Source organism: Sipha flava, unplaced genomic scaffold, assembly GCF_003268045.1.
Source record: "Sipha flava isolate LNK unplaced genomic scaffold, YSA_version1 303_pilon_pilon, whole genome shotgun sequence".
Classification (NCBI taxonomy): Eukaryota; Metazoa; Arthropoda; class Insecta; order Hemiptera; family Aphididae; genus Sipha; species Sipha flava.
In genome coordinates this window covers 570,902-591,716 of record NW_020272979.1, presented here as the reverse complement: position 1 = coordinate 591,716, position 20,815 = coordinate 570,902, and the positions used below count along the sequence as shown (strand labels likewise).

The 20,815-nt window shown below is 27.3% G+C and overlaps 1 protein-coding gene across 2 annotated transcripts in view; it reads left to right on the top strand.

Moving 5' to 3' along the window:
* Positions 1-20,815, top strand: part of LOC112686301 (furin-like protease 2) — a 136,925-nt gene that overhangs the window by 105,927 nt on the left and 10,183 nt on the right. For both annotated transcript variants that reach the window (XM_025558516.1, XM_025558515.1), the window contains exons 9-13: positions 9,119-9,264; positions 11,002-11,166; positions 14,844-14,961; positions 17,543-18,161; positions 19,438-19,607. In XM_025558516.1, coding sequence (XP_025414301.1) covers positions 9,119-9,264; positions 11,002-11,166; positions 14,844-14,961; positions 17,543-18,161; positions 19,438-19,607 — 1,218 coding nt within the window. The remainder of the gene's footprint in view (positions 1-9,118; positions 9,265-11,001; positions 11,167-14,843; positions 14,962-17,542; positions 18,162-19,437; positions 19,608-20,815) is intronic.

Sequence of the window (20,815 nt, the reverse complement as noted above, 5' to 3'; positions counted from 1 at the left end):
TGAGATCAGAAGTTTTCCGAATAATTGAAAAAATTGCAAAAAAGTTAAATTTCAACGGAGATAGAAACTCAAATTATATTGTTATGTATTATTTATATATATATATTTTTTTAGTATGTCTGTGTATAAAAATAAAATTTCGGTCAGAAATAATGCTCCGATCGTGAAAAATCCATGAAATTTCTGATAAAAAATTCTGTCTAAGTTGATACTTATAAAAAGGTCGTTTTACGAATTTCCCTACAGTTTTCTTAATAATTGCGAAAAACTAACAAAAAGACATAAAAATCGGCATACTAGTTTTATAAAAAATTGAATTTTTCGTAACTAAAAAAATAATAATCGGATAGACTTCTTAAATCAATGTTCCTTATAAATGGCTTAATTTCTAAAAAAAAAATTTCAGACGTTTAAAAATAATTTAAAGTTTAATATTTTTATAGCTTTTTTTTTAAAAAAAATGCTTTTCAATAAATTTGGTTTGGCAAAAAGCTATAAATATTTAACAAAACGTTTCTCATACATATTTATGATTGAATAATGAAAAAAATTGAACCTCATTTCAAAAAAAAAAAAAAAAAAATGTACAAACATTTGAATATTAAATTTTGACACAACGATAAAAATCACGACAATTCTTTTCATTTTTGTAGTTTAAAACTCATAGAACTTTCAATTAAGGCTTAAAAATTGGATACAAGAATTTTCAAACGATTCTAATCTAGAGAAAAACAATTTTACCAAAAAGCACAAAAAAATTATATATGCGATACAAAACTTAACTCTAACAAAATCGGATATTTCAATAAATTTCCATTCAATGATTGTAGTTATTTAGTGTTTGTCTTATTAATATTAGTATAATCATTTACTGAGCAGTAGCATCATTTCATTGTTTTCTAGAATAGGATAATCGGATGCTCTTATTAAATTGTTTGCTCAACAGCTCAATTTATAAAAGTTTCAACTAACGTGGGGGAAGGGAGACATCAAACCAGTCCAAAAATATAATGATTTATACTTTATACATACATTATTGTACCTATACGTCTCATTTTTCTGTGATACAACATGTCAATGGATTTATAAAAGACGTATTTATATTTTGATGATATTCCGACTTGGGAATAGTTCATTTCTAGACTGTTGTAAATACATAATTTCCCTCCCTCAAATTACGCCACTTTTACTGAATACTAATATTAATATTTTTAAGACATAACTTAGTTTTGAAGTATTTCTATTAAATTTATGCTGTTAATCGTCTTAATTAGGCACTTGAAAAGGCTGTTTTCATCAGTTATAGTTTGATAACTTAAGGTATCATAATAATATTCATATGTCATTAATTTAGCTACATAGATGTTTCTTTTTTACAAAAGTAAACCAATAAAAGTTAAACCCACCTTATAAAAAAATATACTGTATCAATCATCTTTAGAAATATAAACTGATCCACATGACGACTTTCACTCAAAATTATTTTTGTACATTGATTTCAATTTTAAATGACCAATATCATTCACCCATCCCTCTATCTTACACAGTCATTGGTCTCACTTAATCTGGGATTTCGACTTTTTTTGAAAAAATTAAAAAAAATGTAAAATATTTAAAATAATCTATCTATATCTTTTCTTTTTTTTCTTTTTATTACAATTTAATTTATGATAAAAAATATCATTTTAAATTATTCAGTACATGTAGAAAACATCACACAATAAAAAAAATTCTTACGAATAAACTTAAGGAAGAATGTCAAATTAAAAATAATCAGCATACATAACATACTATTCGCTTTCTAGAAAAATTAATAAATCCTTAATATATTGTGTCTTTATTATAGAAGACAAAATTAAATGTTAAAATTTCCAATTAATATTCAATTCATAAAATTTGATTATCAGTCTAGCTAGCTTACCCATGTAACAATTCAATCAAAGTTTCTACATAGTTTCTTTCGATCAGAAACTAAAAATGAAATATAAACATTTGGCTATCGGTTATTTGCTAAAATAATATCGTTAACGTTCAAATTATTTTTTTGCCTGGTATTTTATTTTAAAAATACTGCACGCATTGAGACATTGACGCAAATCTACTTTTGGGTGAAAGGATAAAAAAAGTCCATCTCTAGATTTTGAGCTTTCGGAAGATTTAATATAAAACACTTCCGAACGTTTTAATCCAAACTGTATAGTAAAATCTTAAACCATGCAATCAAAATTTAGATAAACTAACCAATTTTACACTATTGAATCATTAAATAACTAATTTATAAAAGTTCTAACCGTAAAGTTCATTTGCTATTGCATCTTTATTTTGCTAACACATAATATATTACCGAATCTCAATACATTTTGGCACTTTACTAATAATTTATCAACATACAATAAATACTTTATATTATAAAGATACCTTTTACTGCTTACTATAACAGCGTAATCAACAACTTATAATTAGCAGAATCTATTGTGGTTTGTTATAGGTACTTATATCGAAAATCATAATCCTTAACGATGGCCAATTTCCATTATTATATTGATTACATTTTAAGTGTGATATCATTGTATGTTATAATTTTTTTTTTTTGTAATTTAATATTTAAGCTTTAATGCCATACATTATAGATGGATTCATAAATAAGTAAACAAATATATATATGTATAAAAAAAAAAAAACGATATGTTGTGTACGTGTAGTTTTCAAAGACGAATTATCAGAGTTGTCCATATATATTTTAATAGCATGAAACTTAATTACTACAATATATACAAAGGATAAAATTTTTATATCCATTGAAAAAAAAAGTTGAAAAATGAAATTATTTAATATTAAAATTCAAGGTTCTCGAAATCGTTAACTTTTCAGACCGTAATTATGTACATACATAAACATAAACATGAAAATATATTTTTTTTATTCTCAAAGTTAAAACTGAATATTAATGATTCTGATCCGTTCCACAAGCAACTAGGTAATTAGTTCTTTCAATTAATTATGTTATTATTTTATAGACGAATTATGTTACGGCTTTATGTTACAATGCATGAACAATTGTATAATATATATTTAAATCTATGTAGGCGAAAAAAAATCGAAGACTCTTTTTATTTTTTTGCTTACGAGACAATGATGACTCGTGAAACTCAAGTGGACCAAATTTACCCATGCAGTATATGACGATCTCATTATTAATTATTTATGAAATCACAACTGCAATAGTGTACTCTTATAATTAAAATAAAAAATAAATATATTATTGCGTGTGAAACTTTTCCACGCTAAACGAGTTTCTGATTATGATATAATTGGATTTACATTTTAACATAATATACTTTTTTTTAACATTATATTAGTATAATATTACACAAAAAAAAATAGTCTAAACAAAAATAATACTCCCGTTAAATAAAAGTGGTTTTAAAAAAAATTATAAATTTCGTGACCTACTCGTACTGTTACACACATTTTTTTAAACAATATTTATAAAGTAATTTGAAAACAAAGTTTATGAATGCTTCAACTTGATTTAGTTAACTGATTCATATAAAATTAAATAGCATTAACTACTTTTATATACCTAGTTGCCATGGTTATTATTTTTTTAATTTTATTATTATTTATGTACTTGCAAATATACAGTTATTGTGAATTATACTTTATAATTTTCAGAATCTGAATTAAAATAATTTTAGTAAAAGTATTTGAGTATATTTCTTTCTGAATTAATATAATTTTAAATTACTCTCACGAAGGTATAATGGATTTGATAAGATTTTTATTCAAAATAAAATTACAGTAACAAGAAGCGCCGCACTCCAAAAAAATTATTATGCTTAAAAATAATTGCCTTTCATAATACATATTATCGCATCTAAAAGGCTCAAAAGGTTTTAGATTAGTTTTATATCTAATTCAGTTATAAATCATATTATACTAACTTTATATAGGTTAAATTACAAATTTAAGTACCTAACCCAATTTTGAATATTATAAAATATTTCCTATGAAGAGTATTGGCATGTGAATTTAATAGGAGAAATTTCTGAATACCCAGAAAAGTAAGTCATTGGAAATTTTCAATTATTATACAGTATCTAAATAAATGTATTTATCATTTTTTTTCACCACATATAATTTTATTATAATTAATATTTGTGTTATTTTCTAAATCTTTACAAACAAAAAAGAAATAGATAAACAGTTTATGTATACAGTAGATGTATATATAAAAATATATTTATTTAAAAACATTTAAATATTCTGATTTATTCGTATTATTATAATATTTTATAATATTTTCTGTTTATATTCGAACAAAAATAGCATTTAACGTTCATAGTGTAATATATTGTTAGGTATTATTTTACTAATTTTTTTTTAACATTTCTTTGCGTCCAGCAACATTTTATCAACATATTATTCCACAATTTGCTAACTAGAAGTTATCGAATTATAAAAAAATTAATAGAGATTTTCAATTTATTTTCAATAATTAATTATTTTTTTACGATTTCTTAAACATTAATGATAGTAAGATGCAGCATCTTTCAGAACTTAATATTTCATTAATCAACTATGTATGTTATAAATGATTTTCTCTGTATTATTACATATTCAAATTTTATAACGTATTTTATTTTTAACATAATCTGTAGCTTTTGTGAGATTAAATTATTATATTGCTGTATTATGTATTTAGCTAGAACAAGGAAACACAATATGATTAGGTGTATGATTGTGCATAAATTGTAACATGTTCTCATTTTTCAAAATCTAATATAAGTCGTTTATTAAAATCTACAATAATTCGCAAGAGCGCATTTCTCTGATGTACAGTGTAAATTAATTATAAACTTAATATAATGTTTTAATGGATAAAGAAAATTTGATATTTACTGTAAATATTTAATAAGATTTTCTTATAGATAAACCAATCTAACTTATATAGTAAAATATGAACAAGAAATAATCTTATTATATGAATTTAATACTATACATTTCAAAGTGGTTAGATAATCAAAATTAATAATACTATTATAGTATATTATATTTAAATATTATTTTATCATTTTATATTCTTTAATATAATTATACCTGTAAGTACATACATGAACAATTCTAGTTATTTGTTCCGTTAACATTTATTTATATTTATTTATTTTATCAATTATTTATAAAACTACCATAAATTATTAAAATTAGATAATTGAATTATAATTTAAGATTAATTTGTTTTAATTAATTCATTTTAAACTTTAAGTGAACTGAGAAGTATTTATTGCTGACATAATTTCATATCGTTAAAAGTTAACTTAGGTTATTCAAATTTGATAATAATAGTGAAAACTAATTAAGTAAATCATGAAATATTTTTTTCTTTCTCTTCTAATGTTATGATAAATTGTGGTTTTTATGCGTACCTATGAGTTTCAGACAAATATGTTGGACCGTGTAACATTATTTGTAATGTTTATTTTCTCGACTCTTTGAAAAAGGTTGGCTTTCGTGTTATTGTTATTCAAATTTTCATATAAAATTTTTAAGTATATATTTTATACTTAGATATATCTACTTATAAAATACACATAGAAATATATATATATATATATATAAATTCTATAGAATTATACACTCGACCAAATTGATATATATATATTCTTTTTATATAAAATGGTAGATTATATTTCGGTTATTTCTATTATTGAACTCAATAATGCATATACTTCCACTGGAACGTATGTAAATTAAATGTGTTTTGTAGTATAAATAGAAATATTCCAGGAACACGTCTCATTCGCACGAAAGACGTATAATAACAGAATAATCGTGATTATCGACAAGTGTGCTTTCACTACTCTCCCGATGACGAGAATCGCTGACAACGATTTTCGGGTGGTAGCCATATGGCGCGTATAATGCGTGGCATCGGCGGTGAAGTCGGAATGTCGAGCAACGTACTACCGAAACGATAGCCAACAAATGTACGGGCGTGGAGGATTTTGGTCGCAAGAGGAGGTGATCTGCAAAGAAATAGCGTCGACGACAACGCAGCATGTTGTCGTTGAAAAGCTACTTTTATTTTCTAAAAGTCGGAAAGGGGTCGGAAACCGTGCGGATTGAACAAACTTCCAGCAAGCTACATTTGGAGTGTCACGTCCGAGACAACGAAAACGGCAGTAGTTTCCCAAAAGCTCAAAGGTTTTCTATCCTCTTGCCGCCGCTGTTGCAAAATTGCTCGCATATATATATATAGACATATTCAAACACAAGTATAAATATATCACCTAAACAATATTTTATTCCTTTTTATTAACAAATAACACTCCTGATTTTGGTACAGCGGCCTCTGTATAATATATTTATAAAAAAAAAAAGGTAGATATTAAAGGCATATGACTACTCATGAAGTATAAAGCAAAAATTAAATTGAAACATGAAAGCATTTCGAAATGTATTATTAGATGTATTTAGTATTAAAAATGTAATATATAATCAACCCTTTAAAATGAAAGAGTTTGCTATCTTTTCATCCACTAAGTCCACCCTCCTCTCCCAATAAAAATAACTATTATATGATATGCCTTCGTGTTAATGTTTTTACATTCAAAATTTTTTATTTTTTATTATTTTATTATTTAGTATTGAACTATTAAATTTATATTCGTGTAATATAAACACAATAAATGGGAAGATGTATTCTGTATTATATTCTTTTCGTGATTTGATGATTTGATATAAATTCTGGTGTTTGATGAATAATTCAAAATTAGGAAAAAAATGATAGCAAACAACTGTATTTTCTAAATAATACAGACACACTGACGAACATTGGAAAACATTTGATAATGTTACACATAAATTTCTAAGCGCAGTATGGATGCATGTGCTCACGAAAATGTTGCAGCTACAATAGAGCAACGTTGCACACGAGTGCGCGTTTGGTGTAGATCCGTCTAAACATTTGCTGTCAGAATTTTGCTAACGATCGTTTTGAGAAACATTTTGAAAATCTTAACACACCTTGAAATGAAAAACATACGTCGTTGAACGTGAATAGATTTTAGTTCGTCGATTTTAAAATGTGTTTTGTTTCTTAAGTAGAATTATGTAGATTTAAAAGCTTATTGGCTATAATATTATATTTATATTTTCGTTTCAATATGTAATTTAATGCTTCGTAATCACTTGTCTACAATATCTCTTAAAGAATTATAATCAACTTGAAAAATACAGACGCTAAAAAAACGATTTCATATTATTTTAAATTAAGAGTGATGAAATCATTTGTTTTCCGATACATGTTATACGAATATATGTATATAAGAACAATGAATATATAGTCGTAATAAATATTTATGTTTTATAATACAAACTAAATTGCAGCGTTCCTACTATTGTATATATGTTCAGTCAAAAACAAATACTAAGTCCTTCGAATAATTAAATATTATTTTACTCTGCCTTTTGACAAGAATAGTATATAATTACGAAACACTATTTCACTTTAATAAAGTAATTATTTAAGCATTACACTTTTTTTTCACTCATCATGTTTACGAAGCTTAGTGCAACTTTCACCAATCATGTTCGACTTTCCTGCTATGCCGTATAGTGAAAATAAGTTATTAACTCATATTAAAAGTTTTTGTTTGATTCAGATGAATTCTGCCATTCCCGTAGTCCTTATCTCATCACCTTGATTGTTTTTTTTATTTATTAAAATTTTTTATACCTTCGATTGATCATTAAAATAAATTTCTCTGTCTTTTCGTTGTAATTTATTTTGTTTTTCTGTGGATTCATTTTATTATATGTTATGTAAATTTTCTTCGGACTGATTTATTTATATTATATATTTATATAATTTAATAATATTCGTTTACATTTTTTGTTTCTCGTTAATTTTTTTTATACATAATTAAATTTATTTTATTATTATTATTTTTTTTTTTTTATCAAATAGTTTTCTGTTAGAAATAAAACAACACAATGTAGAGTATAATTTAACCAAAGTGTAATAACAATGTTAGTTTAATGTTGTTTTCATTAACTCTTAACTCCAGTTTACCACTTTTTCATTGGTTCAAAGCCTATTAAAAATGTTATATTTTAAAATGAAATCAAGATTAATGTAAACTTTTATATTAAATATATTATTGAATAATATTTTTGGAATTTAATTTAGTTAAACATTATTGTTTTGTGAGCCTGATATTTCTTCCGTTACAAATGTATGTTTATCATTCCATTTTATCTACGTTGGTCATATTAACAACACATCTAATTTTCACTTATTTAGACCAAAACCTTACATGTACTCACGTACATACTATTCAGATCAAAATAAAGTAATATTACTTACTGTATAATTCAAATAAGCTTTTAAGGATTACATTTTTAAAAACTATCAAATACTCGTATGTTAGTTTACAAAAAATGTAAGACTTATATAAAAAGTAGGGTAATAACATTTTTACCCTCAAGGTTTAAAGTAATAGATACATTTATGTTTTTAAAAAATAAATAGGTTCCTGTGATAAACTTTTATAAATAAAGAAATCAAGATAAAATATATAAATTATATATTTAGACTTTTAAAGTAAATTTAAGTCAAACTTACCGATGGATTCTTAGAATAAATTAAAAAATATGATATTATATGTACGTATATATAGTTTATATTTTGAGTATATTAAAAATAATACTTTTAATATGTTTTACTAATTCCATAATTTAGTTTGGCATTAAATATTTTATGTGTTATTCATGTATTCATTTATATTTAATTATAAAGTTTATAGACTTTTGAAAGACTAAATATGATTAAAAAATATAAACTTAGTTATTTTCAAAATTTTATTGCTATCAAACATAATTTAATACTTATTATTTGAATGCTATTAAGTTATCAGACGTCCATTTTGAGACTAAATAGAATTATGACCTAAATAAAGTCCCTAAACAAGCAATTTTAAAAGAAATAATTTTTATCGATACGATTTGTTTTAGGTTTGAAACTGTCCATTGTGGGATTTAAAAAAGACTTATTACTAAACCCTTTTGAAGTTATATACTTATAGATATTTTTTTATAAAATATATATATTCTTTAGATATAAACCGTGGTACCTCGAAGAGTGTTCATCTACATTAGCAACCACCTACAGTTCAGGTACTCCAGGCCACGATAAGAGTGTGGCCACTGTGGATATGGATGCAAAATTACGACCGGATCACATTTGTACCGTAGAACATACTGGTAATTATGATTTTAATCACTACAGAATATTATCACAAATTTGTATTACCTCGTAAGAGTTAAATAAACTAATATAATACGATTGTGAGTATCTAGTAACTCTTATTAGATAACTATAATAATAATAATAATAACAGCATGGGTACCTTTACAGAATAAACATAAGTATTACACATGACTGTAGTTAATGATGATCTTCTTTTAACTTTTATTATTTAATATAATAATGAAAACTTAATTTAAATTCAAAATTATTAAATGGTTAATACTCCTAAATTAATATATAAATAAATAAACAAATACAAAAATAATACGTATAATATTAATAATACATAATAATACATATAATATATATAATATATATAATAATATAATATAATAATAATACATACAAAAATAAATAAATAAATAAATGCTTTGCCTGAAGTATTATTATATTTATATAGTACGACCGGTCTCGAATTAAAAATTAATTTTCAGGTATATACAAATTCAATAAAGAAAATAATAATATAATAAATAGTAGAGTCGCAATTTTATTGACTTAGTAGTATACCTGATGATGAATGTTTAAACCAGTCGTTGTACTTTACAAATATAATAACACTCTATGCTAAGTACATGTTTATCTATTTATTTATTTAAATTATTTGGTTGTTTATTTATATATTATTAATATTTTCTAAAATTAAATCAAAACAATGAATTCCATGACTTTCAACAATTTCGTGTTTGCTTATTTTAATATACGTATTTATTCGTATATATTCTCACGTGTACATGTTTAATTTGTTCTTTATTCACTAAAACACATACTCTTACTTATAAAGTTGTATTACACATCTACAGGTTGTCCCTTAAGCATTCACAAACTTTCCATACAAACATTTGGTATTAATTTCGCGTGTATACTCCTACAAGTCTGTGTGTCATGCAAATAACAATATATATACCTATTCTTTTATTGAGTATTTATGGCCTCGAAGAATTTTAGTTTAAACACAACGTTTTTATGTATGACATGATGCTATTATTTGGGTATCTAAAATTATATAATAGGTTACAGTAGAGCTCGTAAATTCCACAAATATTATTTTATTAAAAAAAAGGACCCAAATATTTCGATTTAGTTTTCTTTAACTATTTCGGCTAAATTCACTAATTTGTTATTGTTATTTGGAATAGTTAATAGTGGTTATTTTTTGTTTGTTTTTTTAATGTTCCTTTTGTAAAATCGTGACGTTTTAATAAAGTTATAGCTATGGTTTGATGTTATTTGATTTATGAGTAATGAACGTACACGCATCAGCACATAAAGGAACATTATAAAAACTATAATATACCCATAGGTGCACGTAGGAAGCTTAAATATTTCATAAATCCTAAAAAAGCCTTTATTTATCAATTGTACAAAATATTATAGCATGATTCACGGAAAGACAGAACGATAAGACTAAATTTAAAATCCTTATACATTATTTCATTATTTTTTCTTAAGATTTTATGTTTACATTACGAATTATGGCAACTGACTTTGATTTTTCATATGGATGGTATTTTCAAGAAATGGGTTGTAATTTTTAAATACTATTACAATTTTATTCAAATAATGTAAGTACAACTCTAAAACATTCCCCTCTATCACTGAAGAAAGTTACAGTCACGTGCTTACGTCTGTGATTCTATCTACCTGAAGTTAATACTTAATTTTAACACTTGTCGACAAACGATTTTTAGGGACATCTGCATCGGCTCCACTGGCCGCTGGGCTTTGCGCACTTGCACTTGAAGCGAATCCTGCGTTGACATGGCGTGACATGCAATACATTGTGGTGCTTACATCAAAATCATCACCTTTAGAACGAGAAGGAGGTTGGATATCCAACGGAGTCGGTCGTAAAGGTAAACACGAAAAACACTCGCACACACAATAGTATTAAATTTTTGTGGTGGTGAAACAAGGGTTAACATCGTGAAATTGCCAAGCCTTCCATTAATGAAAAATAGTCAACTTTAACAGGCGACAAGTGGTGTGGTGGAAAATTACTATCTGCTCGATCCTTAGTAGTTGGTGGCTTTTTGTAGCCACATGTACACTGTACGTGTCTGTCCGACAGTACACAATGAAAGAAATTCAGTTTTTCAAATAATATTTTTTTAAATACCAATTTCGTAATAAGCTAAAAAATCTTCTTTAAAGATTTAATAAGCCTTATAATTAATTTTAAATTTTTCGCAGACAGATTATAACTTTATAATTAATCCAAAAAAACGGTGTCATATCGTTTTCTTAAAAAAAAAAATTCTAATATTTTCTCATAACTTCTTAATGTCTATTAGAAAATATTAAAATAATCCAATAAATTAAGATATCAAAATGTACACTATGAATTTAAGCATAATTTCATAAAATGTCTTCCCATTTTTTCAATTTCTTTCAATTTCAACTGCTCTATTTTTCAATAAGTATTATATTGCAAGTTGAATTTATTTTCCAAGCAAAAATGTTTTAAAAATATTTTTTTATGTTATCTTATTTCATTTATTATTAATCTTTGGTTATATTATTTTTCATTTAGTAACTTAGAATCTATCGTTTTTAGTTTATTTAATTGTTACATATATTATACGGTTTTTATTGCAGTTCTTTTAAAACTGCAACAAAAAGTATTCAATATAATTATTAAACTATACTACTATCGAACAATTTTAACGATTTGATTATACTTTTAGGTATTATGTAGGTATAGTTACTGAATATCAACTGTAAAATTGAATTATTCTGTAATTGTCGACGTTTAACTAGTATATTTCCAAACACAAAAAAAATTGTTATCCAATACTTAATATTTTTAGACTCCTGATAACTTAAAATTGGAAAGTGAAACAAGTTACATATAGATTAAAAACATTTCATACGTATATTTATTGTAATTTTCATAAGTTAAAGTTTAAACTTATCGATGTATATGTACCAATAAATTGATTCATCCAATCCCTGTATTCGTGCCATATTTTTTAGTAACTTTCCTTGTAATAACTTATTTAATTAATATACATTTATTAAATAATGTAACTTACCACAATACTACAAATTATATTACAAGATGAGATTATAATTCATATGGTCCCTATTTTTAATTTTCGAATAGAATTTCTATAAAACACAATTTTAGGAGTTGAAAAATATAAAAACTATTTCTGATAGGTAAGGTTATAAAAAAAAATCAACCAATTTCCTCTTTGATTTATTAACGTTTCTATGAATTTTATAAATGTTATTTGAGAATATCTATGAATACAAATTTGTTTTTTTTTTTTATGCTAAAATAAATAAACATTATTTTAATATAAAATATCGTATACGCCCACCAAAGCACTTTTTGAAATTTTTTTTGTTCATAAATTAAATTTAGATTAAGCGATAAAATTAAATTTAAGCGTTTAAAATGAAAATTAATAATATTATAATATTTTAATTGATTATAATTTATCTAAATAAAATTTATTAAAAATTTATCATTAATTAAATAATTTTACTGGAGAAAAAACAAATATGCCATAGAATTTACTGATTTTTTAATTTTTTTTAGAAATTTTCTAGAATATATTTTCAAAAATTATAATTTTTATGTATAATTTTTGTACAATTTCCTATTTAATGACTATGTACAAAAAGTAATTACTGAACAAAAACATGTAGTTTTAAATTATTTGGTAAAACTAATACGTTCTTCACTCTCTTCAAAATATAAATTACATATTATGTCGAAGTACAATTATTTCACAGTAGCATATCTGCGTGAAGAAACATTTGAAATTAAACCATTTAAACATTTAAAAACATATACTATTACATTGTGTTATACAACCACAGTTTGTACTACTTAAGTATATCAACTTACTATATTTTTATTTTGTTATACTTACATTATCTTTTATTATCTTATTTATTTCACTATTTTTTTTTTTTTTGTAATACTGGTATTGTTTAAATTAAAAATATATATGCTATATCATCGATATCTTAAGTACCATTTATAAAAATAAAAACTTGATATAAATTGTCACTTAATTTTTAGATTGCTTGACTTAGCAAAATTAACTCTATTTAAAAAAATAAAGTGTCTCCAAAACTTTTTAAGCGTTATAATTATAACGTAATAAGAACGCTAAAATTTCTGAAAATTAGTTGGGGTACTCCGTCCCCCTGCGACCCCCTCAATTCAAGCACTGCTTATAAGTTACTAAGCTATAGTTCATGGAATTCTAAAAGTGATTTATTTTTATTTATTCTAAAAGTTTTAATCTTCAAAATATTGCCTACTGTCTTTTCTACTTGTATATATATTCTTGTACAACTAAGTGCTATAAGAACTTAGTTTAGTGGTTTTATGTTTTTTATGTAAATCCAATTGTTTCCCATGAAATAAAGTCATGAATTGGAAAAATAAAATAACCTCATGGCACGGATTTAAGTTGCCTGAAAATATTACGACTATACGGATATATTTCTGACTGTTTTTTAAATCGTTTTCACAGTGCAAATAAAATGTTTTGTTTGTTCTATTTTCAAATCATGATTTGTACACATATTATTCATTTGTATATTCGAGTGTATAACTATTTGGGCATCATTGCAAACTTGGTGAAAGTGCAGACATGAAAAACTACTCATATTGTTTTGAATACCGTAATAACATTGAAACTTAGTAACACCAATATCCATAAGCCAATTATGCTAACATCACTGGATAATATCAAAATATTATTCAAGATAATTCGCTATAAAAGAAAATATCCAAGGAGTCAAAGGTGTATCTAATACGTACTATGTTACCCCATCCCATATATTATTGCTAACGATTTTTCGTTTTAAGATTTTCTTTAGCACGTTTTGATTTTCGCACTTTAATGCATTTTATTTCAATCATTCCGAACGATAATTTTCTTCTATGATATTTCGTACGCCTAGCTGAAAATTAAAGTTTTCCTTTTTTTAACATTTTCATTAATAATTTAGGAAATATCCTAGTCTTGTATCAAATAAGTAATAAAAGTCTATGTTAATTAGCAGTGTGAAATATTTTCTGAACGTCATCCTGAAAAATGTATATTATAGATTTGAAAAAAGAGATTATTTTTTCAATAGCTGTTATAATAACTATATTTCCTCAAATTGCATTTCCATCATGGATTTTCAGTAAAAAATAATTTGAAAATAGTATAACTATCGTTTTTACTCATTTATAATTTCTCATTCATAAACATATATTATACATGGATGTAGGTTTTGTTTTGATCAATTAAATTGTTTTTTGAACATTCGAAACTAACCAACAAAAAGTAAAAACAAAAAATAACCATTCAAATATTTGAACTGCGGACTCTTTGACGTTTCGTGATCGCTAACCGCTTAAAATTGAATGCAATTAACCTTATGTGTTGGACGTGTGCATCACATGTATTATAGTATGTGTAAGTGTACGTGTGTGTCCCAATGATAATACATGTACGGTAAACGCACTATGTGTTGGGTTACCGTGTATATTTATAACGTTTTTGTTTATACATTTTAGTGAGTCACAAATTTGGATACGGTCTAATGGACGCAGGTGGGATGGTTTCATTGGCCGAAAAATGGACAACAGTGCCGCCACAACATATATGCAAGTCCCAAGAGATCGCCGAAGAGAGGTACGCAGGAATTGTTTAATTTTATTTTGTTTTTTTCCGCAATTCGTATATTTAATATAAGTGTGTTAATATTGTACTACGGCGTTATAAGAAGTATTAACAACGACGGACGTGCTCTGTATGTATTTTAGTGTATGGCGACGTGGGCCTATAAGATGAGAGTTTATATAGGGTCCGCGATAAATGCAGTGATGAAACCGACTTGTCCTCAATTGAGCGTGTGATCGTAAAAAAAATGTGTATGGTATTTCCCCAAGGAAACTGGCATATAATTTTCCGCACGTGTTCTCGTTTCCATGACCAAATAACCTATGTGGATAACACACATACGCCCATTTTGGGGTATATTTTTATAATATTCAATACTATAGTGTATAATCTTCGTCGAGCATTATCTATGATACCTACCTTCTTCATGATATTATTCACTTTGATTCTTTTTCTTTTTTTGTGCATATAATACACCACGCGCGTTAAAATTGATGGCTGGAGGTATTAATAGACGGCAATCTATCTGTGCTAACAATTTAACGTGTTTCGTTCATATTACTCGCATGCTAATTAAGTATAATATGACGAAATGGTGCGTACTTTAAATATCGCAATTATACTATTTTTCACAATACAACATAATGCAATCGTTTTATAACTCTTAGTATCATACTGTATTTACCTATTCATCGTAATAAATTTTATAACAATTGGTACACATGACGCTTTTTTAAGAGTGGTGTGTACTTATAGAGAATTTTACTAGTCTGACGCATTCTTTAATGATTTCAGTTAGTCACAGACTGGTATAATTTGTACTAGGTAGATAATTCGGAACACTAAAAACAATACCGTTATTGATAAATTGATCAGTTTATGGGAAAATTTTGAAGGTTATATATATATATATATATATATACAGCTCTTAAGTTAAATCTAGATATCAAATTTATTTTATAATTAAAGCAATTGACGTGCACATAATTTGTACTTGAAATATACTAACTTCTTCAAAGACTTGCACGTATTGTTTATTTGATACTCTGTACACAACTTTTACACAGTAAACTTCTTTCATAAAAACACATACTACTTCTGAACAAGAACTAAAAGATGCATATGTAATACTCGAATAATCTGCACGTGCCTTCGAATCATGCGGTTTTCCGTAGAAGTTTAGTTTAAATTCTCGTTGGAGATGCTAATTTAAAAGTAGAGGTGAGGGAAGTTTAGGTTAGGGAATGTGGTGTAAAAGAGCTGAATAAATCGTATACAAACGGTACTTAAAGTTATCTTAGTAGAAAAAAAAAGCAAACCAACTAGGTTTCAGTCCAAGCTTTTTCTTCCACATCGTGCGTATAGATACGTACTATACAAATATATACTACTGAAACATCCCAAAATAGTATATTTTTCAGATAGTAATTGTACCGGTAACTTAGTCCCGTTTTGATTAAGCAAATTGATTATATCATCATAATGATTTTATAAAATCGATGTTTGATAATAATCGTTTGTCGAAAAAAATTTATTTCTGGATGACCGACAAATTTTGCTTAATATAATAACATTGACATTTATTTCAATTACTGTTCTTGATAGAATATTACCTATGTATTATAATGTCATGATGTAAGTAATTTTTTTTTTAAAATTGTTTCCTTATGTTTAATATTTACATTTAATTTCAATCAACGCAGTCAACGTTTATATTATTCTCGTGCGACTCGTGATTTTATTTTAGTATTTTCAATTAGTTTAAACTGTTCAGGGTGCAATTAGATACAAAATTAAAAAATAAAGGTTACTACGATGCGCCATAAAAAAACAAATGCATTTAGATCATCTATTACTTGTCATTAGGTGATGATAGGGTTCATTGGTGGTTATATGGAGGGGTTTTATGGAGGGTCTTGATCCTTTCAAATCCCAAATTTATACTGGGAAATATTATTCGCTCGGGTCGCTGTTTAAAACGCTACGTTATGTTTTTTCGTTTATAGAATTTAATTTTAGAATTTAAAAAATTATATATTTTTGTATCTATATATATTATAAGATAATTCCAAAGAACCTCCCTCCTCCAGGAAGAAATTTTATAACCCATCACTGGTAACGTAGGACTGTCATGTCGATAAACCTTTTCAGTTAGCATCATGGTTTTCTAATCACAATCAATCATTGTGACTAATTATGTTTTTTATAAGTCACTTTAGTTCCTCATTATGCTGAACTTTTTTCATAATTCCCCGTAACTTTACAAATTTCCTTACCAAGTGTATCAGTAGGGATAAATGGACATGTATAAAAAGTAGTATAAAAATTTAATCTGATTATTTTTTTTTTCAACTATTTCTGTTTTTATCACCCGCGTAAAGCCTATTAAATTAAATCCGGGACGTAGATTCTTCTAAGAGTACCTTATCAACATGTGTTTGACCGCTGATAAGAGCTTGCGGAATGTCTGGTCCTGTACGTCTTGGAACACGTTAACAGTTACCCCGAGCATCATTACGATATGAAGACAGTGTATACAGTATAAACAGTGGGCTGTCTACGGTTATCATGTGTACACATCTATGGTTCGCAGGCAAATCGACCCATCGCCGGGGAGCACGCTGACCGTGACCATGGAAGTTGGTGGTTGCCAAGGAAGTCTAAACGAGGTGCGGTTCGCGGAGCACGTGCAGTGCAAAATATCGTTACGGTTTTTCCCTCGCGGTAACCTACGCATCGACCTGACCTCACCGCTGGGCACCACGTCCACGCTGCTGTTCGAACGGCCCCGGGACGTGGCCAGCTCCAACTTCGACGACTGGCCGTTCCTGAGTGTGCACTACTGGGGCGAAAAGGTGGACGGCACGTGGACGATGACCGTGCACAATGGTGGCAACCGGCACGTCAACCAGCCAGGCATACTTAAGAAGTGGCAGCTGATATTTTACGGCACCGCCACCAACCCCATACGGCTGCGGTCCGCACAGTCGCAACCATCACCGCCGTTCGCCATCACGCAACAGCAACAGCAGCTGTTGCTCCAGTCGCCCAAACCTGCCTCGGCCGGGTTCCCGTTCGCCCAACTTGGTGGTGGTGCCGGACAGGTGACCGGCTCGCCGTCCATATACCACTCGAGCATCGCCGAGATCCTGTCGCAGGCCGGTTTCCGGAACCTACCCGACGTATTCGCCGCAGCCGGAAGCGACGTCGAGGTAAAATTTATATTTTATTATTAATCCATGCCGCGTTGATTTGGGTACTCGATTGCAGCGCCTACTCTAGTTGGATACCGGATTATTTTTTGGTACCTCATAAGTCGGGTCCCGGATACTACATATACTTATATTAAAATGTACCTAAAATGAAATATATTCTATTAAAAAGGAAAAGTTTAAGTTCTTGACTCACCAAAAATATAATTTTTTTTTTTAAAAAAAACAGTATTTAAAAAAAAAGGTTGGTTAGCTCTGCTCTACTCTAACACCATTGCTCTAGACTCTTAATTGTTTAAGTACTCATAGTGATGCTTTTATATGGACCAATAAGTTTATATTATTAAAATACTTAGGCATACATAGAGTAGTACCCACATAGAGTAGTACCAACAAAATCTGGGACCCAACTTGTACACATTTTAAAAGCCACTGGTATTAAGGATTTTGCTCTTAAAAATACATTCTACGAGAATAAATCATTTTTAACCGGTTCATTCTACGAACAGGATCATAATTCTCCGTAAAATATACTTTTGTGGACAAAATTATATTGGCCTTAAAACTGTTTCGATCTAATGGCTGCGTGAAGCCCTACAGGGCTCTGTTTTCATGTACGGCATTATCCCAAACTTACTATCTTGGTATAAGTTTGTGTTGTGCATTTTTCAACGAAAAAAACGTGACCCAATGTATGTAGTACGCATTCTACAATATTCTCATTAAACATAATAATAATTTTCCTTCATAATTTATTTTGGTATTACAATCCCTTAGAAAAATCGATTTTAACTCCGTTAGGAACCAGGCGTTCATACCGTGCTATTTACATGTAGAAATCCCCCATACACAACTTTTCTCGAACGAATCGTTTATTTTATTTTTTTCTTACTTTTTTCAATATGTGAAACGTCAAAATACTTCCAAACGAGTCGAATTATCTCATCAAGTCGGTTTATCGTACTTTTTGCTATCTGTCAGACAGTGCTGCAGTAAATTTTTTCCTTTCCTTAAAACTCAAAAATCAATATATATTTATATACTCGTTTTATATGAAACTGTGACGAAGTACGAGTATACTACACGGTAGAGTCTTTTCAAATTTCTTTCTTTTTTTGAAAACAATATTTGATTCTTTAGTGTTTATTTCTTAGAACAACTCACACAAACAAAATTACACATGAATTATCTGCTACCTGCTACGATGAAACAATAACCACCCTAATTGTACTACATCAAAAACGTTCTCATAAAGTTGTTATTTGTTTATACACAGACGTCAGTTACGTCATTTACCAGTACCCGCTCAAACTCGCAAACCACCCCCGAGAGGCCGATCGACGGACAGACCATTTTGCACGACTGCGATCCCGAGTGCGATGCTTTCGGCTGCTACGGCAAAGGTCCTATGCAGTGCGTCGGCTGTCGCAACTTTAAGCTTGACAAGTAAGATTTAAATATAATTACATGTGGTTATGCCTGGCACAGCTCGCGATCACAGAACTTTGAGCTTGATGTGTTATTTTTTACGTTTTCACTAAAGCGTACTCGTAAATATTGAATCATTATTATTATACACATCGATATGGACACGCCTTTATCATTTTATTAGAAAATATATTACAAACAATAAATATTCTTCTCGACGATTTGATAATATCACTTATATTTAATATGTATAACAATTCATAAAACGCAGAATAATTATAAAATTTTACCAAATATTAAACTGAACAATCATTAAGTTGCATTTCATTAAGTATAATATTGATTTTTCATCATTTTGCCAGACATTAGATAACAATGAGCGAATGCATTTTAAAACAATAGATTTAACCCACTTGTAATGCGCCATATTAAATACTATATATATTTGAGATGCACCGTATCACAAAAATATTAGAATTAATTTTATTATAACTTAAACCTCGTATTAAACCTATAACGAGTATATACGGTATGTTACGTACCAAATAGGTGCTACCTATATTATTTTCTGTCTGAACTTTTTTTTTTCTTCTATTAAAATGTAAACTATATTTTTAATATTTTTATATATACCTAATATTTTAGTTCGATATTAAACAAAACATTTTCATAATGATTAATTAATTCTTGGCTATCTATTTTTTTTTTGATTTTTTTTCTTATTAAAAAAAAGTACACACCTAACCGTCTAAATGCAAAAATAACTCCTAAAAATAAATAAAAGTAAACTCGTAAACTCTATAACACAATAATACAGTGCGTTATTTTTCTTTTTTGTTATATTATAGTGTTACAACAATGTCTTCTTGCCATGCCACCACATAAAATAATAATAATAATAATTATTATTATTATTATTATAATGAACGAAATTCGAGAAATAGCATAAAACAAAGTTAAATATACTTACCTACCTAACGGTGGCAAAGAACCTATTCAATAGTACAACTCACGCAGATGGTATTTTAACTAAATTTCAAATAAATAACATAGTTTTACGTTTACTGTAGCTAATATTTTATACATTCGGAAAGATAAACAGATAAACAGTGCTAACATTTTAGAAGTTTGAATATTTTATCGCGTACAATATAGACACATATAAATTAATGAATTAAATTTTACAAGAGTAGTTAAAATAAAAAATATGTTCGGAAAAATTTACA